At 41.0% G+C, this 25,690-nt stretch overlaps 3 protein-coding genes across 3 annotated transcripts; 1 reads left to right on the forward strand and 2 right to left on the reverse strand.

Annotated features, from left to right (window-relative positions):
- On the reverse strand, window positions 1-2,109 carry LOC108258110 (cytochrome c oxidase assembly factor 7). The gene is made up of 3 exons (XM_017456496.3): window positions 1,732-2,109; window positions 1,472-1,612; window positions 1-733 (listed from the first exon to the last, which is right to left on the reverse strand). The coding sequence occupies exons 1-3, from the start codon at window positions 1,835-1,837 to the stop codon at window positions 291-293; spliced, it is 690 nt and encodes a 229-aa protein (XP_017311985.1). The 5' UTR covers window positions 1,838-2,109; the 3' UTR covers window positions 1-290.
- A 133-nt stretch (window positions 2,110-2,242) lies between these two features.
- On the forward strand, window positions 2,243-17,786 carry zyg11 (zyg-11 family member, cell cycle regulator). The gene is made up of 16 exons (XM_017456495.3): window positions 2,243-2,620; window positions 4,114-4,279; window positions 4,535-5,049; window positions 7,725-7,970; window positions 9,030-9,170; window positions 9,545-9,721; window positions 10,505-10,569; window positions 10,898-10,997; window positions 11,139-11,189; window positions 11,949-12,110; window positions 13,102-13,149; window positions 13,544-13,741; window positions 14,021-14,073; window positions 14,188-14,285; window positions 14,421-14,600; window positions 15,074-17,786. Exons 1-16 carry the CDS (start codon window positions 2,618-2,620, stop codon window positions 15,088-15,090), a joined length of 2,220 nt encoding a protein of 739 aa, XP_017311984.1. The 5' UTR covers window positions 2,243-2,617; the 3' UTR covers window positions 15,091-17,786.
- echdc2 (enoyl CoA hydratase domain containing 2) lies at window positions 15,230-25,451 on the reverse strand. Its single transcript, XM_017456651.3, has 9 exons — window positions 25,087-25,451; window positions 22,896-22,963; window positions 22,477-22,564; window positions 22,272-22,358; window positions 21,853-21,945; window positions 21,624-21,680; window positions 21,328-21,515; window positions 19,618-19,716; window positions 15,230-19,336 (listed from the first exon to the last, which is right to left on the reverse strand). The coding sequence occupies exons 1-9, from the start codon at window positions 25,295-25,297 to the stop codon at window positions 19,259-19,261; spliced, it is 969 nt and encodes a 322-aa protein (XP_017312140.1). The 5' UTR covers window positions 25,298-25,451; the 3' UTR covers window positions 15,230-19,258.
- Between the last annotated feature and the right edge of the window lie 239 nt (window positions 25,452-25,690).

A 25,690-nucleotide genomic window follows, 5' to 3' on the forward strand; every position in this document is an offset into this window, starting at 1 on the left:
TTTGGTGGTGTTAGTGCAATAAATAACACATTTATTAACTCGATTACCATACAGTACTGTCAGATTTACAAATGGAAAGTTCAAATGTCCACATGTTCATACATATCAAGATCATTTGTCTGAGTTTGCAACCAACAACCAATCACATGCAATGGCACATTACTTAAACACGCCCCCAATACACACATTATGCTGCGACACTTCTCACACGCTCCTCCATCTTGTATAGCGGGCAGCACATCACCGAGAACCCAAATACCACACTAAATCGAGCGTTTTTTCTCTCTCTCTCACTCTCCGAATTTCAGTTGCCGCTCTTTCTGCTGTCCGTGAAGTTCTTTCGCTCTGTTCTTCAGCTTCTCTGCCTTCTCTTCATCCTTCTCCGTGCCATCGCCCAGTTTGTACATGCGGCTGGCGTTGGAGCAGCCCCAAACGTGGCCCAACTCGCAGGCCCGCATGGCATACTTTAGAGCTTTTGGCATGCTTTTATTCACTTCTGCTGAGCCCTGGATGTATAGTGCACTCAAATTGAAACAGCTAGGAGCAAACCCTCCCGTACAGGCTTTCTTATAGTAGTGACGAGCCGCCACAGGGTCTGGACTGCTCTCTAAGGCTCGACCGTCATGGGCGAGCAAGCCGACGTTGTGGCATGCATCCACTGACTTCTTTCCTTTGATATCACATGCCTTGACAAAGCAGGAGTAGGCGCTCTTTAGACACTCTGTCACCCCACCTGGTTTGGCAAAGAGAGAACAATGCATCCACTGAGATAACAGTGTGGAGCGATTTAATAAGCATCAGCGATCAGGATCAACTGTTGGAAGTTAACAGTTAAAAGGTTTTTGTAAACCTTCTTTGTAAATTTTACTTTAGACCTTTAACGTATTTATTTACGCACTTTTAACACATTATGAATTGTAATAATCATTAGGGTAATCACGAACAGAGTGGCTTTTCACAGTGAGGTTATTATCTTTACGGGTCCAAGCACCAAGGTCTACTTAGACCTAATGTGTTCTGTTGGTGGAAAGTTCAGCAATAGAAAGTTCTATGGCTTTCCAAAAATTTTTTTAAAATAATGTTCATGAAACAAATCCATACTGAGGGGGTCTATGGAATTTATTAATTAATTAATTTATTTATTTACAGTTAAAGGAGTCCCTGGGTATAAAACGCTCAAGATCCCCTGGACTATACTGTACATTAGGACATCTGCTTGAACCATAACTAGATGTATTTTTCAAAAAGATTGTAAAGGTAGACTTGAGCTGAATGAGGCGGGTTTCATGACCCTTTAAATTAAAAGGGCAGACTGAACCGTTTGTGGCGTGACGAGTGGGATAAGCCCACGGACTGCCTTCAAAATTCATTGTTTCTTTAATCAGCATTTTACGACTCAGAGTATCTGAATATGTAAGCATGTAGACCTATACAAACTCCTAAAACGACCATGCCCAATGAAGAGTCTGACCTTTGCCCGTGACATGGTAGGCCCCAAGCTTGTAGCAGCTCTCTCCATGACTGTAATTCTCACAGCTGTGCTTGAGAACCTGAGCGGCCTGGGTGTAGTTCTTCTTCACCCCCTCCAAGTAATCTGCCAACCTCTGACAACCTGAAACATACAAGTAACAATCCCAGTTTGGGAGGAGTTAAAAATTCAACAATATCCTGAATGTCCAGTATTTTCAGCACTGCATGCGTGGGACAGCTCTCAGCATTCCAGCACAGTACCTTCAGGGTCTTTCTCCTTGTAGCACTGATAGCTGTACTCCACTCCCAAATTGTCCAAGAACTGTTTCACTTCTTTTTCGTCCTCAAAATTAATCAATCCTGCCATAATGTACAGACCTGTGATCCCTTACACGGCCCACGTGTGAGTGCATCTAACCGCGTGACCTTGATCTGTGCTGGTGAAGTTACAAATAAATATAAACTCCTGCACTTTCAGTGATGTAAAATGCACCAAACACCAAAATAAATAAACAAACTGGTGATAAAATGCGATTTTTTTTAAAGGAGGAAATTAACAGAAAAGTGTTGGAACACCGCGAAAACACCAGTGTTGTAATGAACACCCCTTCTTCCTACTCTCACAGGGTTGCTGTTAAATAAATAGTATTGTTTTTGAGAACATTTAGTGCGCTTCAACAGCGCGTCGAATCCCTGACTCCATACCCTATGTAGTGCACCTAGATAGGCTTGAAGAAGAGTTTTGGAATTCAACCAAATTTGATATCAACGGGCTTCCGTACGTCCCACCTCCGTCCAATTGCGATTTGTTTCCTGTGTTATGACCTTGTTTACTTGTCGATGCAAAGTCTTTTTGTAGCAGAATTAAAAATAAATAAATAAATAATGTTTCCTGTCTCTACATAATGCACCTTGCAGCGGTGTGTGCAAAGGAGGTGGAGGGAAATGTTTTGGACGAAACAAGATGGCGCGTCTTGAGGATTGCACGCTTCCTGTCTAGAGAATTATTTTAAGCATTTTTCTCTCCCATGGAAGCCGTTCGCTAGTTAAGATCACTAACTAACTAGTTAACTAGTGCTTCTCAGTGGGATTTATCTGTATTTTGGACTGTATTTTTGCTTTTGGTTCACATACGTGCTGCATCACGATGGTAAGAATGTGTTGAGTAAGCGTTACTTTAATATCTAGCTGGCTAGAAGCAAATTTTACTGATTAAGTATTAAAAGTGTTAACGCCTACATAACTGAAGCATGACAGTTTAAATGTCTGGCATTCAGCTAAACTGGGTGTCTTGATTCAGTCAGTAAGTAAAGCCACAATAAGCCTTGTCATGTACTGTTTATTTTTAACATGAGTGACAGTTATGTAATCTAAGAAGGCATGAAGATCTTCGTCTAATATCATTGTCATGTCAGTGTCAAAACAGAAGATTTACTGTGTTTAAACAGTGTAGACCCCCTTTAAAATCAGTGATGGGACAGATACAGAACACTTTACTCATCTTTACTATATGGTCTTTCATACTATAGATATCAAAGCTCCTTTAAAATTACTGATGGGACAGATACAGTGTGCTTTAGTCATCTTTACTAGATCTAACCATTGACCTTTCACCAGTGGGCTTTCTTACGGTAGACTCCAATTGGTCTTCTATCAAATCTCCTTTAAAATCACTGATTCAGCAGTATGCTTTAATCATCTTCAGTGTCTTACCTCTGACCACTGACCTCTCCGGTGAGCATTCTTACTATAGACACCCATTGGTCTCCTATCAAAGCTCCTTTAAAATCAATGACTCGACAGACTGCTTTAATCATCTTCAGTGTCTTTCACCTCTGACCATATTGACCTCCCAGCAGTGGTCTTGCTAAAGACACCCATTTGTCTTCTAGTGCCGTATGTTCAGCTGGGTTCATTGATTCATGTATTTATATATATATATATAAACTTCTATACGGTTACCCTTCTAGTTCTGTGTATTACATGGTCAAACGGTGCAATTGTGTAACCAGGAAATCGATTCTAGATTTCACATGGAGTCTGTTTTGTTGATGATACCAGTTGTTCGCTTGACTTCTATTTCTTGTATTGTAATCTCATAAGGAGAAAGATTAGATATATTTTCAAGATGAAATTATTCAAGATATCTTCACTTGCTAAGTTTATAGCCTATATTTATATATCAGTGTTTGTAAGGAATCACCGCTGTTGAATGTGTGTAGGCTATAAACTAGGGTTGCGCTGTCTTTTGTTTGTTTAATCACAATGCCACTGTCTGCTTTTGCGATACCGATACAAAGAATGGAGAATCAATTGAGCAGTCACACAGACTGCAAATGCTCTGGGAGTCTGTTTTCGAATCTGGAAATCTTTATTGTGTTATAGGTTGTGGCTATAATGTTTAACCGTGACGCATCACCTTTTGACTGTTATGTTTTAATTTATCGAAAGGCATATAGCAATATGACAATGTAATCGTGGTATCGTGAAGCCCTGCTATAAACTGTAGTCTATACTGTTATTTCTCACCAGTACTCTTACAATCCTTGCAATACAGTCTTCCTGTTAAACATACTCGTGTGATGTTTTGTTTAATCGGTATGAAGAAGTGGCCTGTGACCCAATGCTGTGTGTTTGTTTTAGGATGAGGCAGCCCCAGCATCTCTCACCGACATGTGCCTGTCACTGGTGAGCTCCAGACTGGAGCGGTTCTGTGTGAAGCAGGCCGATGGCTCCTTGTGTCTCCGTGATCTTGTGGTCTTCCCTCAGGAGCTGGCTGACCAGCTGCTCTGCAAGATGGCTACAGAGGGTGAGCAGAACTGAATTCTCCTTCAAAAAAAAACAACCCTTTTTGTGCTTAGGGGTTTTACAGTGATGATTAGAGCTGGCTGCTCTACCAGCTGGTACAGTAGATTCACCTTTTATTTAGGCATGAATAGTAAAGTAAAATAGGCATCACTTTTGCATAAAGAATGTGGATTATCCTTCTGAAGAAGGAAGTGAATGTTAATAGCTACATGCAGAGCAGTAAATGCGCTAAAACTCCGTCTGTTCCATATTACAGGCCTGCTGAATGACAGCACGGTGGGGATTTTCCGCAACGTCCGGCAGCTCCGACTGCGTCGTGCATGCATCCGTACAGCCCGCATTTCAGCAGAGGCTTTTGAGCGTGCTCTCTGCCTGCACCGTCTACTGGAGCTTGATGCGTCACGTGTCAACGCAGACCTCACCATCACCGACATCCTGCGCTGCCTCTCGGCCAGCAAGGCCGCACGCGAGAGCCTGCAACGGCTCGTGCTCAACGGCCTGAGCATGTCGTCGCTGGAGGAGTCGAGCGGCCGCTGCTTCAGCTCGCTGCAGGGCCTCAGAGCACTTAGTGTGTCCAGCGTGGACTTCTATGACTCAGGGCTTGTCGACGTGTGTTCACTGCCCCGTCTGGAGAGCCTGGACATCTCTAACACATCTGTAACCAACCTGACACCACTGCTGAGCTGCAAGGACCGGCTACGCTACCTCACCATGCACCAGCTCAAGCGGTTGGAGATGAGCTCCAAACAACTACTGGCCGTACTCAGCCAGGTCAGCTTGTGTACACTAGCAAGAAACAAGTTGCTGATGTCGCTCACTACATTGTCGTGCTAAGTATTTACACACCCCCTCCCCTTGGAATTGAAATGGGCTTATATGCCATGAATTCACACAAAAATAGCACATCACATTTATATAGTTTGCAAAATTATTTAGTCATCAGTCTCTCAGAACTTGAGAGATTTTGCTAGAGGAATGGACAATCACTAACAGGATCCAGATGTGCAAAGCTGATGGAGACAAACATAAATAAAATCCCAATTAAAGCCTTATTCATATTGGATTAGTTTATCAGGGGACTCCTGTAATAAATGTTGTACGTGCGTCCTCACCGATAAAACTCCATAAAATTACCACAGGACGAGCGAGTTTCTAGCGGGTTGTAACTTTTACGAACCCGGATGTTAGTGTCATGTGGTCAGTTCCTTAAATATCCACTGTTAAATGCTGATGAATGAATCAATGTAAATGATTAGCAGTCTGGATATAAAAAATAAAATCATTTATGGTATTAATATACAGCATTTAACAAGCAGCAATACAGATCGTTATTATTTATAGAAATCCAAAAGCCGATAATACTGTGCTTTATGTGAATATAAGGTAATGCTTTATACCTGTAGCTGCCATTATAATGTCTCTTTTGATCAGTGGGAGCTCGTTTTTCTTAACGATTTTATTTTCTTTCTCCACCTGAAAATGCTTTCCCATGTAGCGTGTGTAGTCGAGGTTTTTACCGCCCAGACCAAATACAGTCCCCTTTGAAAATATTGGAGACAAGAGTTTAGGATTTCAGCTTTTATTTCCTAGTATTTAATAATAATAATAATAATAATAAAGTTTAATTTATATAGCGTCTTTCCATAGCTCAAGGACACTTTACAATCAGGAACAAACAATAATTGAACATACAGACAAAAGAATTCCAGGAAGTCAAGCATCAGAAGTAGACAGGTAGTGTTGGGAAAAGAGAAAGGGTTTTAACTGTGATTTAAACAAGGAAATGGAGGATATGTTCTGGAGATTTCGGGAGAGTGAGTTCCATAACTTAGGGGCAGGTACGCTGAAGGATCGGCCACCAGCAGCGGAGAGACGGAATTTAGGGACACGGAGAGGTCCTAGGTTTGATGAGCGAAGGGTGTGTAAATGTGCAGCAAGTCACAAAGGTATTGGGGGGCTAGACCATTTAAGGCTTTGAAGGTGAGGAGAAAAAGTTTGAATTTAATGCAACCAGTGCAAAGCAGCCAAACTGGGATTAATATGTTCGAAGCACTTTGTATTATTACAAAGCTTTTTAATAACCCGTGCTGCAGAGTGTTGAATGTATTGTAATTTGGTAATCAACTTAGATGGGAGGCCAGAAAACAGACACTTATGAACACATGAACCTGTGACTCAGCATCCTTCATGCTAAGAACAGGACACAGTCTGGCAATCTGTCTGAGGTGAGAAAAGGCAGTTTTGCTGACAGATTTGATATGCGCTTCTTCAAAAGTCAGTGATGGGTCAAATGTAATTCCAAGATTTAAAAAAAAAATTGTGAGGAAGCCATCAATATCCAGGCTTATTTCAACATTTTGTCTGTGAGCTACTGAGCTAGTGGGTGCGTTCAAACAAAAAAACGTTTAACACGTCTGAATGAAAATATAAGGAAATGAAAGCTCCCATCGTCTAATATTTCATCTTTTGATCTCAAACCAAAATGTCTTCAGTATGTAGCAAAAACACTTAAATTGGCTATGCTATTCCAATACTTTCAGAGTGGACTGTATACGGTTTAATCCCTCTTCTAAAGCATTCATTTTTATAGAATCCAAGTGTTTAGTATCTTTGGGAGGTCCACTGATCCGAATACTATGAGACTAAATACAGCAAGTAGCAGCAGTCAAACAGCTACATAAGAAAATCACGGACATGTGTATCTGGGACTAAAATGATTGGACGATGTCCAAGTTTGGCGGGAAAACAGTTGGTATTTCAGCCTGTGATTTTCTCAGAAGAGGACGGAGATAAACGCCAACATGGCTGATCAGGAAGGAAATTAAAATCACAGAGTAGCCCCGAACTTACCCCAGGACCCCATGAAAATTGAATCCTGTCTGAATATGGATTAAGTCCATTTCAATTCTAGGTTGTAACTCCACAAAATTTCAAAGGGGGTGAATATTAATGCAAGGCAGTTTATATCAGAAGAATGTCTCAGTCGCTCATTGTCACACTTGAGTTGCTGGAATTTCAAATCATTCAGTGTTCTTGATCATTTCGAAAGTCTAGTAGGGGCAGTGGTGGCTCAGTGGTTAAAAGCTCTGGGTTACTGATCAGAAAGTCAGGAATTCAAGCCCCAGCACTGCCAAGCTACCACTGTTAGGCCCTTGGGCAAGGCCCTTAACCCTCAATTGCTCAGTTGTATAAATGAGATAAACATAAGCCGCTCTGGATAAGGGCGTCTGCCAAATGCCGTAAATGTAAATGTAGTAAGTTCCTTTCTATGACAGTAGCATTAAGTCTATACAGCAGCTGCAGCTTGTGGTACAGTCTAGACTGTTAAGCAGAACTGAGAAAATGCCACAAATGGGTCCTTGAGGTTCTAACACAAGAGTTATTTCCTTATTCTTCTGCATGCTGTAGCTTCGCTTTCTAACCCATTCACGCTTATCTTTTTTTAGCTGGAAGGTCTGCAGCATCTGGACATCTCAGATGATAAGCAGTTCATGTCAGACGTGGCCTGGCAGCTTCTGGAAACACCAGACATCCTGCCCGCACTGGTGTCTCTGGACCTCTCAGGCCGGAAGCAGGTGACCGACGCAGCCGTCCGGGCTTTTGTCGCGGAGCGGCCTGGAATGACCTTCGTTGGCCTGCTTGCCACTGATGCCGGCTTTTCCGAGTTTTTGTCTGGAGAGGGAACCTTAAAGGTCAGCAGCTCCATCTCACACACACAGTAAATGAAACACTGAGTGATTATTCACACATGAGGAAAATGACTTCAAGGCTGAACAGACACTTAAGGTGTTGTAATCATGTGACATAGACTTTCCGAGGATGGAATATATAGCTAGGGCAGAGGTTCTCCAACTGTTTTGCTTCCAGGGAGTCTTTCCAGCATTAAAAAAGATGTATAATTGCAGCACAAGTAAGGTGTAAATCTCGACAGCGGCGTTTCCATTATTTTCCAAGAACAGTCTCGATTTGTTTTATTCCTCTTACACCACAGCAATTTCCCTATTGCAGTATACAATTTATTAATGAACGACACATCACGCTTTTTAACCATTTAAAGCTGTGAAACGTCCAGGAGACAAATTAGTTCTTGTTATCACTTATGTTGTAGCAGCTTTTTTTCAAAACATTTTGAATCCATTTATTATTAGGCTTTGGCTATATGAAGCGTCCACCATATACAGTCCCCTCTGAAAGTATTGGAACAGCAAGGCCAATTCTATTGTTTTTCGCTATACATTGACGACATTTGGGTTCGAGATCAAAAGATGAATGAGATCAGAATTTCAGCATTCATTTACTGACATTTACATCTATCTCTGAACGTCTAGTCTTGGTTTGAGCCCTGAGTTTCTCCTGTGAAGACAGAGTTGGTTGTTAAAAAGGATAAACCAACATGAAGATCAGAGAGCTGTCTATGGGAGAAAAGCAAGCCATTTTGAGGCTGAGAAAAGAGGGAAAATCTATCAGAGCCATTGCGCTAACGTCGGGCATAGCCAAGTGAATGAGTTACTACTATAGAAACGCTAACTTATACTCTATTTTACTATTTTAAGAGCTACTGTTATAGAAACTCAATCGACGGTTAAGCCCAATTTTAATTCTGCATCGAAATGATAAGAATCTTTGGACATCTGACAGTACGTTGTGATCTTTTCAAATCTTGATGTTTTTCAGAATCTATCTTCGTCTGATTGTAATCCTGTCTGGCTGAGTGTAAGTCTGGTGTGTTTTGTGTGTGTTTGTGCATGCAGGTGACCGGGGAGGCCAATGAGACTCAGATCTGCGAGGCTCTGAGGCGCTACACTGAGAGGGAGGGCTTTGTTAGGGAAGCTCTCTTCCATCTTTTCAGCCTTACGCACGTGATCGAGAAAGCTCGGCCTGACATCCTCAAAGTACGTGCGCAATCATCTTCCCCCTCACTCTGGTCCTCCCACACACTCCCAGAGAGTTCGGGGATGAGTGACCCGTGATTCATCAGAGGGGTGACTATCTATGCTCAGATTAAAGTAGAGTTTTTAATCTGAACATAGATAGTCACCCCTCTGATGAATCACAGGTCACTCGATCTCTCCACTCTCCGCCACACACAATGATATTCTCCTCGCTTTTGTTCTTTTGTTCCACTTGCTTTTTAAAAAATACTTCTTTTTTTTTACCTTCGCTCTTTTACTGTAAAGACCTTGATATTAATATGATATTCATAAACTGTTTTCTTCTTGTATTCGCCCACTCTGCTGCACATTATTTTTATTCTCCTTTTATTCAGCTGGTAGCTTTAGGGATGAAGAACCACCCCACCACTCTGAATGTGCAGTTGGCAGCCAGCGCCTGTGTCTTCAACCTCACCAAACAGGACCTGGCATTCGGAATGCCTGTACGTCTCTTAGGTCAAGTCACTCAGCTGCTACTAGAGGCCATGAAGACCTTCCCCAACCATCAACAGGTACGCTCAAATGCAGCGGTTCTCAGAACTGTTCGCAGCCATGGACGCCTTTAAATGTGAAATAAATTCCTCTCAGGACAGATTTGTTTTATGGACGTAATCAAGTCTATTCAAATGGTAGGCTTGGTTTTAATAAAAGTGGCTGTTCATTGTATCTGTAAGGCTTGTAATTTGTGAACTTTCTACTCACCGAACACATAAGGTTCGAGTCGAAATTATTCATAAGCCTTGAGTTATTGATCAAAATATATCAAAATCGACCTTTTGTTGAGCAAATAAACAACAATAAGAACTCAATAATAAATATACTACCTTAATGGCAGACTCACTTTAAGAACCATGGCTCTAATGTGTACACACGCATTCATTAGTGCAGCACATTTCACACACACACACACCAGCCACATAACACGTATAAACTTCTACTTCATTAAATACTTAATTTATTCGTAAACGTAAATCGAAAACTTCAATACATCCCGTGTACTGTGATATGATATTTTTATAATAATCCAGATATATAGCCAAAACCAACCACGGCACGTTCTTTGTATATAATAGTAACAGGTTTCACGATCGAAAATGCGTCGTACGTATTCATTAATATTATTAACGACATGCGTGGATCACCTTTCAGCGTTTTTAGCCTCGTTGAGGAAACGCACTTTCCCAGTTTCACGATGACATTTACGACTTCCTCACATTCCTTCCTACTGCGACATTACTGTCTATTGTGTAAAAGATTTGGTGACTTAATCGGTTCCTTGAATTTTGTTCCTGCAGTTGCAGAAGAACTGCTTGCTGTCTCTGTGTAGTGACCGGATCCTGCAGGAAGTTCCCTTCAACAGGTCCGTCTCTAGCTACTCACTTTATCCTTTGTTCTGGAAATTAATCAAGAATCCAGCTTTTCAAGAATCGTTCTCAGGGACGATCAGGAAACGCTAATCATTTTTCTTTGACGATGATATGGAAAGACTTTTAAATATTGTGTCATTGTGTGTGTGTGTGTGTGTGTGTGTGTGTGTGTGTGTGTGTGTGTATATATATATATATATATGTATATGTGTATATATATGTGTGTATGTATGTATATATATGTATATGTATATATGTGTGTATACATGTATATGTATGTATGCATATATGTGTGTGTGAACATGTGTGCACTTCTCTCAGGTTTGAAGCTGCTAAGCTGGTCATGCAGTGGTTATGTAACCATGAAGATCAGAATATGCAGAGGATGGCAGTGGCAATCATATCCATCCTGGCTGCTAAGGTGAGTCACCAAAGACAGTAAGTTTGGTTCATTTTTGAAGGTGACGATTTAGTGGCAGTTCTGGGACTTGTTATCCGTGTACGTTCTCTGCATCTGACATCTATTGTTTTTTTTTTTTCCCCTTTTCGCTTTTTCTATCAGCTGTCTACTGAGCAAACGGCGCAGTTGGGAGCAGAGTTAAATATAGTGAAGGTGAATATCAAGCTTCGTGTTTCTCTGCATGTCTCTCAACCACTCAGTCGCATATGTCCGTAGGTGACAAATCTGGATCGATGTAGCATAAGTTGAAGTTGGCCTTGGTCTGACTCTGAGGTGGGGTTTTTTTTTTTTTTTGTGCTTCATATCCAAGTTGAACACAACATTGACACTCGCATGTTCCAGGATAACAATTGTAGTGAGCATGATGGAATACTGGGACACTAAACTGGCCTGCAAAATCACCAAAAGGACCGAATTCCAGTAGAAAACATGTACAGAGAGGGGAAATAACTGTTAGAACAAAGATATTTTTATAAACCTGTGGTTTGTTTGCATTTGTTTGATATCCATGAGACCAGAGTATTTTTGTGAATTTTTTTGAACAAAATATCAAAAGGTTAATCGATAAAGACAAAGTTTCACAGCCTTCTTTGCTCATATTTACCAAGGGTGCCAATATTAGTGGAGGACACTGTATGTACTGGAAGTGTATTTCAGTGAATGTGGAACAGGAAGCGTGACACCAAAATAGACACGTACAAGCTCTAGCAGAACCAGTTAGTGGAAGAGTGGGCGAAAACTGACAGATAGACACTGGTTCTTAGTCAGGATTGTTGGTTATTAAGGCAAGGCAAGGCAGAACCATGTCTTTAGTGTAAATAATGCATTGCTTTGTTTGTTACATTCTCAATAATATCTTAATTAACTTGCCCCTCTCTCTCTCTCTCTCTCTCCCTCTCTCTCTCTCTCTAGCAACTCCTGCACATTGTGCGTCAGAAGACATCTCAGGGTATAGTGGATGCCACACTGAAGTTCACACTCAGCGCCCTGTGGAACCTAACAGATGAGTCGCCTACCACCTGCAGACATTTTATAGAGAACCAGGGTCTGGAGCTTTTCATCAGAGTGCTGGAGGTACACACACACACACACACACACACACACACACACACTCACAAACAAACACACACAGTCCAAAAACATCTTACTTTCGACAGGGTGTCTGCGACTACTTCAAATTTGTATGAAATACTGAAAAGGCCTTAACAATGTTTTAAATTCGAGTACATGCATACAAAGTGTTCTGAGAACAGCAAATACTCTCGATTATTAAAAAGTTCACCAGCAACTAAGTGCGAGTTTTACGGAAGATTTTGTAGTTTGAGCTACGAAGCATTTTTGTGTTTGTCACAGCAGAGGATGTTGTGTAACATGACAAGCTGTATTCTTTTTTTTGTCTTCTTAACTTCGCGAGAGGAAAGGAAAGGGGGAGAGGCCGGTGAGGGAACGAGTGTTTATAGCTTCTGAAGGGTTAACAGAAGCAAACTTGTCTTGAGGACATTCCATAATATTAAATGTAACTCTGAACAATTAAAAGTACGGGGTTGAGGGTTCGAATCCCGCCTCCACCCTGTGTGCGCGGAGCTTGCTTGTTCTCCCCATGCTTTGGGCTGTTTTCTCCGGGTACTCCGGTTTCCTCCCTCAGTCCAAAGACATGCATTGCAGGCTGCTTGGCGTTTCCAAATTGTCCGAATGCGTGTGCGATTGTGCCCTGTGATGGGTTGGCACCTCGTCCAGGTTCCCTGGGATGGGCTCCAGGCTCCAGGCCATGTTTAGGATGAGCGGTATAGAAAATGGATGGATGGATGGATGGCAAATTCCTGTCATCTTCAACAGAGAGAGAGGGAAAAAAACACCCAGGATGTGATGTTATTGGAAAGTAATCAACTTCAGGGTGGTGTGATGCGGCTCGACACAAAGCGTGTCTTGTAGTGTTTTATTCCATTTTTATTTTCCTTTCCGTTGATTAATTTAAGTAATTCCTTACTTGTGTGTGTGTCCATGTTGAGATGTTGATATTTAAGTTAATTGATTAATCCGGTGTCCTTTTTCTGTGTCTCTTCAGTCCTTCCCTTCAGAGTCTTCCATTCAGCAGAAAGTCCTTGGCTTACTGGTAAGAGACTGTGTGTGTGTGTGTGTGTGTGTGACTCAGTATAAACACATTGTGCCTTGGTTGTATTTGATCAGAAGAAGGGAGTTCTTCATGTTCCGTACCCAGCTATGCTCAGATAAGAAATGAATAGGGGAAAGTCATCCTGTGCTCCGTGCAGGAAGGATCAGTTGGCTGAGTCACATGACCGGCTCATGCTAATTGATTGCTTTATTTAGCTTGTCCCCATGCGGGCAGGACGCAGCTGCTTACAGTCCTAATTACTGCTCAGATGCTGGCTGTGTTTCAGTCCTTTTTCTTAAAGATTTGCAAAAGAGTTGCGAAGGCTCAGCTTCTGTCTCTTCGCATTCAGTAATAAGTCAGACCGCCTAACGTTCACTTTTGTTGTGCGATTCAGAACAACATAGCTGAAGTGGGCGAGCTGCATGCAGAGCTGATGGTACAGGGCTTTCTGGATCATATCAGGTCTCTGTTGCACAGTCCTGAAGTGGAGGTGAGCTACTTCGCTGCAGGGATCCTTGCCCACCTCACTTCACGGGGCAGGACAGTGTGGACCCTCGACATGTCCCTCAGGAACACACTGTTGGAGCAGCTGGTACGTCGTTCCTAAACCCACTTCACCATGTATCAGGGTTGTAGCGGGTTTCCTAGCGCATGGTGTAAATATAATAAAAACGGATGGTTTTGCATGTTGCTCACCTGGCTTTAAGATTCAAGATCCAATCTGTCAGCGTCTATACACAGAACAATCAGCGTAGAAAAGGATTATGCGCAAGAAGACCGATGTAAAGCTAGCACGGTGTGTCCGGGATCATTTGTCTTGTTTGTGTGAAAAGTAACATGTTCAACTCATCTGGTGGTTTTTGTATCCCAGCACTCGGCAATTCTGATGTGGCCCACGCCTGAATGTGAAATGGTGGCCTACAGGTAAAAAAACAAAACAAAACTTAAACACACACAACCTGCGCGCTTCTCCCTGTGACGTGCTGCTTGAAATTCCGAGCAAAACATGCAAGACTGTGAATGTGTTTTGCTTTTTAGATCGTTTAACCCTTTCTTCCCCTTGCTGGAGTGCTTCCAAACTCCCGGGGTTCAGCTCTGGGCAGCCTGGGCCATGCAGCATGTGTGCAGTAAGAATGGTGAGAACCACATAGAGAACTCTTTATCTGTTAAATATTAGTTTAACAATATCCTTAATGCGTGTGTGTGTGTGTGTGTGTGTGTGTGTGTGTGTGTGTGTGTGTGTGTGTGTGTGTGTGTGTGTGTGTGTGTAGCTGCACGCTACTGTAGCATGCTGTTAGAAGAAGGAGGACTGGTGCATCTGGAGGCAGTGAGCTCCCATCCTGAAACTCATGGCGATGTGAGACGATTGACTGAGAGCATTCTGGACAGCCTTCATCGCCACAGAGCGCGTACAGGCCACAGCGGAGAGACACAAGCGCACACGCACAGAGGTGGCGTATATACACCCAGACAGCCACACAAACAGGTTATACAAGATCAATTATCTGAAAGGGAACAAAAAAAAAAAAAAAGGAAAACAACAAACATCTTTTGGGAAGTGGTAGCTTAGTGGTTAAGAACTGATCAGAAGGTCGTGTGTTCATATCCCAGCACTGCCAACCTGCTCTTGAGCGCGGCCCTTAACCCTCGGCTGCTCAGTTGTATAAATGAGATAAATGAAGCAAGTCACTCTGTATAAGGGCGTCTGACAAATGTAAATGTTCGACTGTCGTCACAGTCATAGACGTGCGAATAAATCTCATCTGCGGGTCAAAAATCTAGCGATCCACATTTATCAGCGGTGTAGTGACAAGTGCAGTGATTAAAGGTGGTAAAGATTACAAAAAAAGATTGGTTTTATATTTCAGTGTGAGATATATCATTGATTCATTGTTTTGTTTGTTTTTTTGTCATTTTATTTTAGAGAGAGACGTCCCATGACACGGATAACCTGTTACCAGTCTCAGGATGACGCATGGTGTACTACCTGGAAACTGTGTATTTGTGTGTGTCCTTGTATGGCTTGTTTCATTACATACTTCAGCCTATACCCTACCCTACCCTACCCTACCCTACCCTACCAAGCGTTCGTTTGCACAAAGCAAATCTTTATAAAAATGTTTGTCCTTTCTCTGTTTCGAAACTATAATGTTTGTTTCTTTATCATCTCTGTTGTCTGGGGGGAGGGGACAATTGGGTGAAGAGTGGCAAGAACGAAAGAGTAGCATGACAGCATGTCTGCATGTGCTGAGAGAGCATGCTTTAGTTCCTCGGGATGCTCAATATGCACAGACGGATTGAGTCAAATCCCATTTCGACAGATTCTTGTCCCTGTGGACACATGGCAATAAATATCTCAAACGTATGTTTCTGAAACTCCGATTTGTATCATTTTGAGATGGGGTTCATTCCTAAATTGTTATATTTGTATGTATATAGATGTATGCATGTATACGTGTGGGTGCTCGAGGGTTTGGTGGTAGTTACTTTGTACTTGTCACTGCATTTGACTGCATGAGAGGTTTCATGCAAAAGTATAGTACTGTAAATGGGATCTACTGTGGCAGATGACAAAGATGCTGTTCTAAAGAAAAGTTGTGTTTTGCACGTAAAGAACTAACGCTATGTTGATTTTTGCTTTTTCTAATCGGAGAAAAATGGTACAAATTTGGGGGGGTTGGGGGATAACTTATATTTGAGAAGCTCTATGTAATAAGGTCATAAGAGCATCAGAGACAGTGAAGCATAGATTAGGACAGTGTTAAACCATGGGCTTCACTGCTCAATATTGCACAGCTCTTCTTAGGCCTGTTATTCAAATGTTGCAGAGAGAGACCACGCAACAATCTGTGACACTGGCTCCAAAATGGGTATGGATGTCTGTATTTAACAGCCAGACATGCCAGGGTGGGATGTGAGATGTTGAGCGAGATGATGTGATTTTGGTATCACACGCCTGCTTTGTCTGAACTGTAAGCCAATGAACATTTCAGACTTGCTTTCATTTGGTTTATTTCTGTTGATGGTTTTGTTCTCATGTTGTATTTCTTTCCTTAATCTCATTTAGTATGTGGGGCCATGTACTTCAATAATAAAGACTTGAAAATTGCTGGGAAACTACATGGGAAATTGCACACACACACACACTCTCTCTGTGTATATACACACACCATGCACTTTAATAGGAACACCCATACACTTGCACATTCATGCAGTTAACTAATCAGCCAATCATGTAGCAGCACAATGTGTAAAATAATACAAGTACAGAGCTTCAGTTAATGTTCACATCAAACATCAGAATGGGGGGGGACGACAGTGTGAGCTTGGTGACTTTAACTGTGGCATGGTTGTTGGTACCAGATAGGTTGGGTTTGAGTATTTCAGAAACTGCTGATCTCCTGGGACTTTCACATACTCAACAGTCTCTAGAGTTTACACAGAATCATGTAAAAAAACAAAAACAAAAAAAAAAAACACCAAACACCACATCCTGCAAACATAGGGTCTGCAGGTTGAGGAGCGATCAGAGGAGAATGACCAGACTGGTTTGAGCTGACAAGACATCTGTAGTAACTCACTGCACTCTTAACAACCGTGATGAGCAGAAAAGCATCTCAGAACACACAACACATCAAAGCGTGAGGTGGATGAGCTACAACAACAGAAGACCACATCGGGTTCCACTTCTGGCAGCCAAGAACAGAAATCAGAGGCTATCATGGGAACAGACTCACCCAAACTGGACAGTTGAAGACTGGAAAAAGACCAGATGATCCCCCTGAACTGTATCTGCATGATTTTTTTGCATTGCGCTGCTGCTGCCACATGATTGGCTGATTAGATAACTGCCAGAATGTGCAGGTGTTCCTAATAAACTGGATGTTGAGTATGTTAATTGGTGTGTGAATCTATATCAGATACCAAAGAGATGATCCATTTTTGGGCAAACTCGTTACTTGACCATGTGGTATGTTGCCTTATAATGCCTGCCTGAATTGCCTTTCTAGCTGTTATTAACTTTGTTTACAATTGGATGCATTATAAATGAAATAGTATACCTAGATAGAGTTCCTAACATTTAAACAGCTTTCGCACATTCCAAATCTCTTTTAACTACAGGGTCGGGGCTCTAACAGGGTCTGAATTGCAGACTGTCATGTGAATTTTACTAAAGGTTACATTTCACACAGCTATATATTTATCTACCCTTCTACACATGGCTAGCTTCTGTAGGTAGCATGAAATATATCTTCAGTTAACTGCCAACCATGTCAGAAACGTCTGCTGGATCACCTACAGTGAACATGACACTTCATAAACGTTGTGGTAGACTGAAAGTTTACTGAAAGCACCTATTTGGGTAAAAATACAAGGTCATGCATTCAAACCTTTTCATTCAAGTGAGGAAAAACCTGGCTGTTGCTCTTTGGGTATAATTGGACTAAACTCCATAGCATTTTGGTCAGTTATCTAAAGACACATCAGGTGTACATGGCCCCTCATAAACTTTTTTTTTTTTTTTTAAACCAAACACATAGCATCCAGATAAAGCAAAAGTCATATTGTTCCAAACCATGTTTTTGTTTGTTTGTTTGTTGGTTTTTTTTTTTTAAATAAAGTTAACCCAGACTGCCCTTTAGTCTTATTACAATGGATATGCTTTTACAATATAATAAGAATAATCTGGCAACAGGCCTTAACCAATCAGAAAAATAAGTTAAAGGATAACTTTACACTCTTAGTTTGGTGGTCTTATTGAATGGTGGGGAAAACTACTTAAGATATTTAAGATAAACCAACTGTTTCAACCACAGGAGTGTATTTTTCTTTAATAACCTTTATCAGCACTGCAAAAAATGACATCCAAGGAAGTGAAAATATCATATACACATTTTATTTTATATATATATATAAGATTTCAATAAGCCATTCATAAGACTATTAAAGCAATTTCCATGAGCTATAAGCCGTAAGCATCAAGATTAAAACCAAAAAAAGGCTTGAAGTATTTCACTTTATGTGTAATGAATCTAGGATTTATGGAAGTTCCACTTTTCCACGATATTCAAATTTTTTAAATGCGCCTGTAGTCTTGTTCTGTTGGCAGAGCATTTCCCCCTTCTTTAAACACTAAAAAGAAGCAAAATGATGTGCCAACAGAATGAGTAAATTTAAAGCTTGAAATGTGTAAAGGCATCTAAAAACAGAATAATCTGAATAATCTTATATTTGATTTATAATAATCCCATAAGAGATATTAGATCAATTTGGTATTTATCTGATGCAGTGCTGTTCCTCTGGTTTGGTAAAAAAAAAAAAAAAAAAAAAAAAAAAAGATGCACAATGAACTCAGAAAATACATTTCCCAAATTTATTTGCCTTCATCTAAGCAGATTTAGTTGGATAAAACTTGATCTGACTTAATGATTATCTTGTAATACAATCAAAATGTCTGCATAATTCAAACAAAACATTAAAACATAGGATCTTTCCTTCTGGTAATAAATGTTTATTATCAGAAATACCATGTTCACCTAAACAGTATGAATACAGATTGCTAAAAATGCATCTGTAAATCAACTGTACTGTGGTTGTTATGAATGACCATACCAAATGGTAATTAATACCAAAGCTTTCAAAAACATTTTTTTAACAAAATACATAATATTGTTATCTGATATGTTCATCGTGGTTGAAGTAAATGATGTATGACTGCATTTCTTGGCACATTAACCATAGACAGATTCTCAGCATATACTATATAATGTTTATTATACCACGATGCTGCTGAATTCTTGATTGAGATTGGTCAGAAGGTGTTGATTAATTTTCTATACTGTCCTAGCACAGCTCTGACAGTAGTTACAAGGCAAATTAAAGGTTTACTGGAAAATAGCATAGTACTGGTAACGCCATCACATCACCGTGTTGTTGATAATTTTCCTAGCACAGTACACCCCCAAGTGTTTTATTCCTTACTTAACTAAACTGTATGTAACCAATATGTACGATATTGTATGTTTTGATATTAGAAAGTATTCTAATAATCCAGTAAAACTAGAATCACAAAACAGCTCTTTAAAGTGCTTGTGTGATCAGTGTCTGTTTATTCTCCAGTGTATCTGGGCTGCCTTTTCTCTATAAAAGCTGCCATTCCCTCTTTCCTGTCTTGTGTTGGAATAACCTGCAGGAAACAAGCAGGAATGACTCTTCATACAAAACAATTAGAACATTGCGCTTAAATACAGAAAATTATAAGCGGTAGTCTGTAATATTTAATAAAGTACGTCCTCTGACTACAGTAAAATCGCTTTTTATCACCAAGATGTTATCTTAAGCCTCAACATCCCTCCATCCTTTATACCAACATCAACTTATTATCAAAAACTAATTAAAATATAAGAGATAAAAGGGTTAAGAATCCCACAGTAAAAGAATGTGTACTGTGTTTAATCAGTGTCTCACCCGGGCATAGCACATCCCCTCGATGGCCATTCCTGAAGCGACATCCACCTCTATTCCTCGGCTCATGGCTTCCTTGGCCATCCGCACTGCAAACGGAGCCTACAAATACCAGAGTAGGTAATCTGACAGTCTCGAAGCTGATCAAATGATCTGCATCAAGACTCCTTTTAAGATACTGACACCTAATCAGATTCTCACAATCCAATCAAAATCCTACTTCGTCATAAAGAGGCGATGGCAGTGTTCTGGTTCAACTGGGTTTCATCGATGTGACATAAATAGTCCTTTCATCTCCGCTTCCACCGGAGAGGGATTAAAAACAGCTTTGTTTTGTGAAAAAGGAGGACGCAATTAAAGTTCGGCTTAATTGTGTTTTGACATGAAGAATTACACTCCGTGAATGACTTTGTCTTAAATAGGTTTGTTTGTCAGTCAGGAAAAATGTTTCACCTAGATGGGAAGTACATGTAGATTATAATACAAACTCTTTCTAGCGAATTTACTTATTAATCATTTGTCATAACGGGTTATTTAAGTAGCGGCTTCTCCATAATTATTGGCACCCTTCATGAAAATGAGTTTCCATGAAGGGTGCCAACATAGTATGTATTAAAGTCCCCATGAAATCGAAATGGAAGTTTTCTGGCTTTCAGTATGAACATGTTAGTCTTAAGGTTATCTAAAAGCTAGTGCGCTCCAAAACAATAACAAAAGTCGCATTTAGAAGGACGTGCGTTTCAAATTTACAGTCTCTCTCTCTCTCTCTACCACCAATACAGATCAACAATTTCGATGACATCATTCTGCACTTCAGTGGCTCAACAGATTTTCTGTCCAATCAAATTCTCTCTAGAATCTGAAGTGTTCCGCCCGCAAGAGTTGTAGGTTTCCTGGCTGTGAAGCAAGCTAAATGCTATTGGCTATTTAAAAAGGGGGAGGAGCTATTAAAATGTCCCACTCTGACTTACTGTTTAAATGGAAATTATAACAACACATCGAATAACTCTGCACTTCACAGGGACTTTCAAATAAATACCATAAGCAGTGAGTGATATGGAGACATGCACACACACACATATACATATGTACACACACACACAACAACAACAAAAAACTTCCATTTCTGACTATGTAGAGAACAGGAGGGAGCATCTTCCTGTAATGTCTAACAAACACAGAGGGAACAAGCTCTTTTATAAATCATAGGTTTATGCATTGGGACTGTTTTTAATAGTGTTTAAATCCAGACACTGAGCTGGCTATTGCAAGAGGTTGATTGTGAATAAAGATCCAAGTCCTGGCACAGACAACCACATTTTAGGCTAAAATATCCTGGCAGAATTTATGATGCCATCAATCTTCACCCCGAGCCCTGTTTGTAGTTTAGTGTTTCATGATGCTTTAAAACAGCCCCAAAGCATCACCGATCCACCGCTATAATTTACACTGGCTATCAGACAAGACATGGTGGAAAAAAGTTAGCACCTCTCTGTTATTATCAATCCCAGTCTCTTGCACAAAGTACAATAGGTAGTCATGCTGGAAGATTACACACTGCAGGAAGATTATGGTACAAAACGTACAGCTAGAAAGGGAAGGACACAGAAACACTGAGTGAGTTTGCTGAAGCAGGATGTCACTCTGACCATAGAATCTAATTAGGTCCCTTTGGCGAATCACAGTAAGAGAAGCCGTGTCAATCTGACCCACCTGAGGGAGGATTTCCTGGGCCAGGTTCAGAGCCTCTCTATGAGCTGCGTCTCTGCTCTCGTTTTGTGGGACAGCACGGTTCACTAATCCAAGGTGTAGAGCCTGTTCCCCGCCCACACGCCGCCCAGTAAAGATCAGCTCCTTCGCCACAGCAAATCCCACTGCCCGTGGCAAACGCTGACTGCCCCCTAGTGCACAGTGAGGGGAATGTACACACAGGATGACAGGCTGGTAGACTGTTGGTATCTCATGGTTTGCCTTTCTGTCATCACTATAAACAAACTCCGTTATCTTACCTGCCCCTGGAAGAAGTCCCCGCGTGGTCTCAATCAGGCCCATCTGAGCAGTGTATGCTGCAGAAAAAAAAGCACACCCAATGCTTCTGCACACTCATGCTTCTGCCATGATTGCTTATGTAAACAAACAAACAAACAAATCCTACAACCCCACTTTGTCATGTGAGGACTGTGCTCTCGTCCCTACCCTGCCATGACCTACACTTGAAAGGTCAAAGTAACCATTTACCTGCTGTCCGGAGGTCACACGCCAGCGCCAGCTCCAGCCCACCGCCTAGAGCGAAGCCGTCCACTGCAGCGATGGTTGGCATGGGCAACGCCGCTGGCAGAATGGGACCAGATATAGGGCAATATTATAACTTGTTACAAAATAGTACACTTAAATTTCTTCAGAGAGACCTCAGAAAAAAGTGAGTTCCCAGGATAGGATCTGGATTGACCATGACCCTGACCAGGATGAAGTGGTTAATGAAGATGAATGAATGAAGCAGTGAACGCAAACTTAAAGTTCAACTGTTATAACAACTTTTTTTAAAAAATTATCATCATGACAATAGTTACAATTTGGAATAGTCAATTAAGCAACATCTCATCACATAAAATATGGACAGTCCAGACTGCTATTATTTTCCTGGCATCATGTCTCACCTATCTCATTCATTAGTGAACGGAGTCCATGAACAAACTGCTCAGCCTCAGAGTTGCTCATCTGTGCTCTCTCCTTTAGATCAGCCCCTTTCACAGAATCATAGATCGCTCACATTCAATCTAGCTAACAAATGAAATGTCTTCGAAAAGGAGAAATAAATTAAGGTTGCATGTAGGTATGTTCTCTGTATAGATAAAAGCTGACCTGCACAAAAGACTCCAGGCACCAGACTCCTAAAGATCACCACCCGCACGGCTGTGTCATGGTGCAGACCCGACACCAGCTCTCGCATCTACAGAGAGAAATGTGAAACCATGAGTGGGAGAAATATTGATAAAACTGAGAAATGGAGCCAAGACAGAGGAATCAGCAAGAGCAAAGTAACATCATAAATCTTGCCATTTTTTGTCATTTTTTTATATTGCACATAAGAATTTACTGCTGTCAGAAGATGAATTATAGCATCCTTCAGGCACAGCCTGACTTTGACAGATGAAATAAGTTTTAAAAAGGACAAAAATATCAGATAAAAAGAGTGTGGATGGGCTGGATTGTCTGCTGGGATTTTTGAGAGGTGCTGAATAAAAGGTTAATTTCACAGATATGAGCAAGTCTGATCATACCTGAGCCACAAACACACGGCCCAGAGAGTTCCGCGCCCGTTCCCGACACATCAGAACCTCCACAATGCCTGAGAGAGATAGAGAGAGAGAGAAAGAGAGAGAGAGAGAGAGAGAGAGAGAGAGAGAGAGAAATGCTCACACAGATAAGACATGTTTTAGGTTACAAGTTGCACATTTAACTTTAACAGATGGGGAAAAAGTCAGTGTTTATGCCACTGGTAATGATTTAATATCTCTCAGGGCAGGTGGAGGCAGATTTCCTTTTCAAATGCAGCCACATACACATGGTCTTAATTTACCTCGATTAATACAGTAGCTAACTGGAAATGTTAAACATGCAGGTAACATCCTGAAGGTTACAACGGGAAAACAATGGGACTTAATGTACAATCCGAATAGCTCTGTCAGAAAGCAGTAAGTAATACAGTACCTCTGTTGCTGCACTATTCTGGTATTTAATACAGCAGTATGTCATTTTAACTAGGATTGTACTGGTCTCTTAAACTACATGATTTAAATTGCCGCTCTCCAAAGTTTATTTATATTTGTCAATATTATACGTGCATGTCATTTTACTATGCTATATATTTGTTCATATTTCTCAGTATAAACACACTAGACAGTAATGTATACTCAAAAAACCTGTCCAAAATAGTACGGCACAGCTCCCTATTGTGAAATTGAGGCAATGCTAGACCTACTACTACTAGAACAGACGTATTCGATATCTTTGCTGATGGAGACCCTTGACTGTCAGGTTATCTGACAAAATCAGTACTCTTCTACTACTACTATCACTCAGTAACCAGCATAAGTAAACAATTTAATTATTGGCAGGGGGGTGTGGTTTGAGTATGGAGTTTATGCAGGACCCATAATATTTTTGCCTTTCCCCAAAACATCTGTTGATACAGAATTAAATAACTAAACATGCAACCTGTCTATGTGACCTTACTGCCATGGGCCTTTCTAAGGGGTGGTCAGTGCAAAGCATGGCTAGCCCTCTGGCCACCCCAGTAAGACATTATTATTATTATTATTATTATTATTATTATTGTTCTTGATATAATTACTACTGTCATATGATGTGGAACTAGGGGGCACCTCCGTGGTTGGGGGTTCAAATCCCACCTCCACCCTGTCTGTGTGGAGTGTGCATGTTCTCCCTGTGCTTCTGGAGTGTGTTCTAGGCTGATGGGCATTTCCAAATCTTCCATAGTGTGTAAATGTGTATGTGATTATGGCCTGCAATGGGTTGGTACCCCGTGCAGGGTGTCCCCCGCCTTGTGCCCCGACTTCCCAGGCTCCCCGTGTAGGCTAAGCGGTACAGAAAATGGATGGATGGATCCATCTGTGTATGGATCAGGCCATACACAAATGGGGGAGCCACATTATGCCATTTTCTATGGATGTGGGTTAGTATTTTGCCCCATCCTAGGTTGAGTCATTGGGCCCGACCATTTTTACATCTCCTGCCTAACACATATATAAATGTGGTGTTAGGCTTATGTTCATCAAAAGTGTATTTGATGCGTCAGTGAAGTCAGTTAATAAACCAGGTTTAGATTTACAATTATTCATTTAGCACACGCTTTTATCCAAAGCGACTTACACATGAGGAAATACAAGCAAAGCGATACATCAAGCAGAGAACAATACAAGTAGTGCTACCATACAAGATCTTTTAATTGAGTTCTAGAGAAGAAGTGTAGAGTTGTAAGAGTCAGTGTAGATGCAAAATGGTGTTTATTTAAATAAATATAAGGAGGGGCGGGTCAAGTTAGGTGTTCGTTAAGTGTAACGTTTGCTGCAACAACACCTATCTGACTTCGCTAAACAAGTTTGTCAAAGGTAATAACAGCCTTCTGACACACTGAATGTATGGGGCAATGTATGGTCACGTGATTAAATAGTGCCTCGCCATTGGCTGAATTTCTGAGCCTCTAAACGACTACACAGGCTGCAGAAGTACAAGTAAATACTATAGCCCACCTATACACGGAGTGTTCTACTTTTTGGAACACACCCAACGCCATTAGGATCGCCAAACTAGCTCTTAATGAATGTATTTATTAAACAAGAGTTTACATCGGTTACGTGTTAATCAACGTTTCCCAGTTGTTTAAATACACTTTAAAATGGCGCCACAAGCTGTGACGAGCAGATGTAATTAAAAACACGATGCACCTACCCTGGTCTTCACCTTCCAGGCGACTTATGTCCACTTCGACAGCGTCTTGATTCGGCACAGCGCTAAACCCTCGAACAAAGCATTTATTCCCGTGAAGTACACCCATGTTGTCAGGTAGTGAGCACTGACGAGCAGAAAGCAGCCCGTTTAGTTTAGTGAGACTTTGGCTAAACGAGGAAACTCCTGCAGCAAGCCTCCGAAACACAGTCATGTTCTGCCTGTTAGTCTGCGGTCTTAATCTGTGACTGAAGTCTGTTTCTCAGAAATTTATAAATCACATTTCGAGTTCGCAAAACTCTGAAACTCCGTGTATGAGTTGGCTGCCTAACCCACATGTACAGCACACGTCCTTACATCACCATGGACACGCCCCACGTCATTCAAACAGTGACCAAGCAGAAAGTTTTTCACTTTATTTTCACTGAAATTCTAACTTATTTCGATAGTTCTTGTTTCACTCACGCTTAACGTTTAAAAAAAAAAAAAAAAAAAAAGGTTTATTCTGGTACAGTGGTGTGCACTACCAGCAGAGGGCGATAGTGTTGTAGTGGGAACAGCAGATCTAAATCATTCAGTACTGCACAGTAAAGCATCATTATACTGT

The sequence above is a fragment of the Ictalurus punctatus genome, chromosome 25, assembly GCF_001660625.3.
Source record: "Ictalurus punctatus breed USDA103 chromosome 25, Coco_2.0, whole genome shotgun sequence".
Classification (NCBI taxonomy): Eukaryota; Metazoa; Chordata; class Actinopteri; order Siluriformes; family Ictaluridae; genus Ictalurus; species Ictalurus punctatus.

What these genes read in the sequence shown, in the direction of transcription:
- LOC108258110 (XM_017456496.3), bottom strand. Translation starts at nt 1,837, where the DNA reads ATGGCAGGATTGATTAATTTTGAGGACGAAAAAGAAGTGAAACAGTTC. An exon ending in CAAGGAGAAAGACCCTGAAG is followed by an intron (nt 1,613 to 1,731) that starts GTACTGTGCTGG and finishes TGTATGTTTCAG; the next exon opens with GTTGTCAGAGGTTGGCAGAT. An exon ending in CTACCATGTCACGGGCAAAG is followed by an intron (nt 734 to 1,471) that starts GTCAGACTCTTC and finishes TTGCCAAACCAG; the next exon opens with GTGGGGTGACAGAGTGTCTA.
- zyg11 (XM_017456495.3), top strand. An exon ending in CCTTCCCCAACCATCAACAG is followed by an intron (nt 9,722 to 10,504) that starts GTACGCTCAAAT and finishes TTGTTCCTGCAG; the next exon opens with TTGCAGAAGAACTGCTTGCT. An exon ending in TATCCATCCTGGCTGCTAAG is followed by an intron (nt 10,998 to 11,138) that starts GTGAGTCACCAA and finishes TTTTTCTATCAG; the next exon opens with CTGTCTACTGAGCAAACGGC.
- echdc2 (XM_017456651.3), bottom strand. Translation starts at nt 25,297, where the DNA reads ATGACTGTGTTTCGGAGGCTTGCTGCAGGAGTTTCCTCGTTTAGCCAA. An exon ending in GGGACTTCTTCCAGGGGCAG is followed by an intron (nt 21,516 to 21,623) that starts GTAAGATAACGG and finishes ACTGTGCACTAG; the next exon opens with GGGGCAGTCAGCGTTTGCCA. An exon ending in CCCAGGAAATCCTCCCTCAG is followed by an intron (nt 19,717 to 21,327) that starts GTGGGTCAGATT and finishes TGGTATTTGTAG; the next exon opens with GCTCCGTTTGCAGTGCGGAT.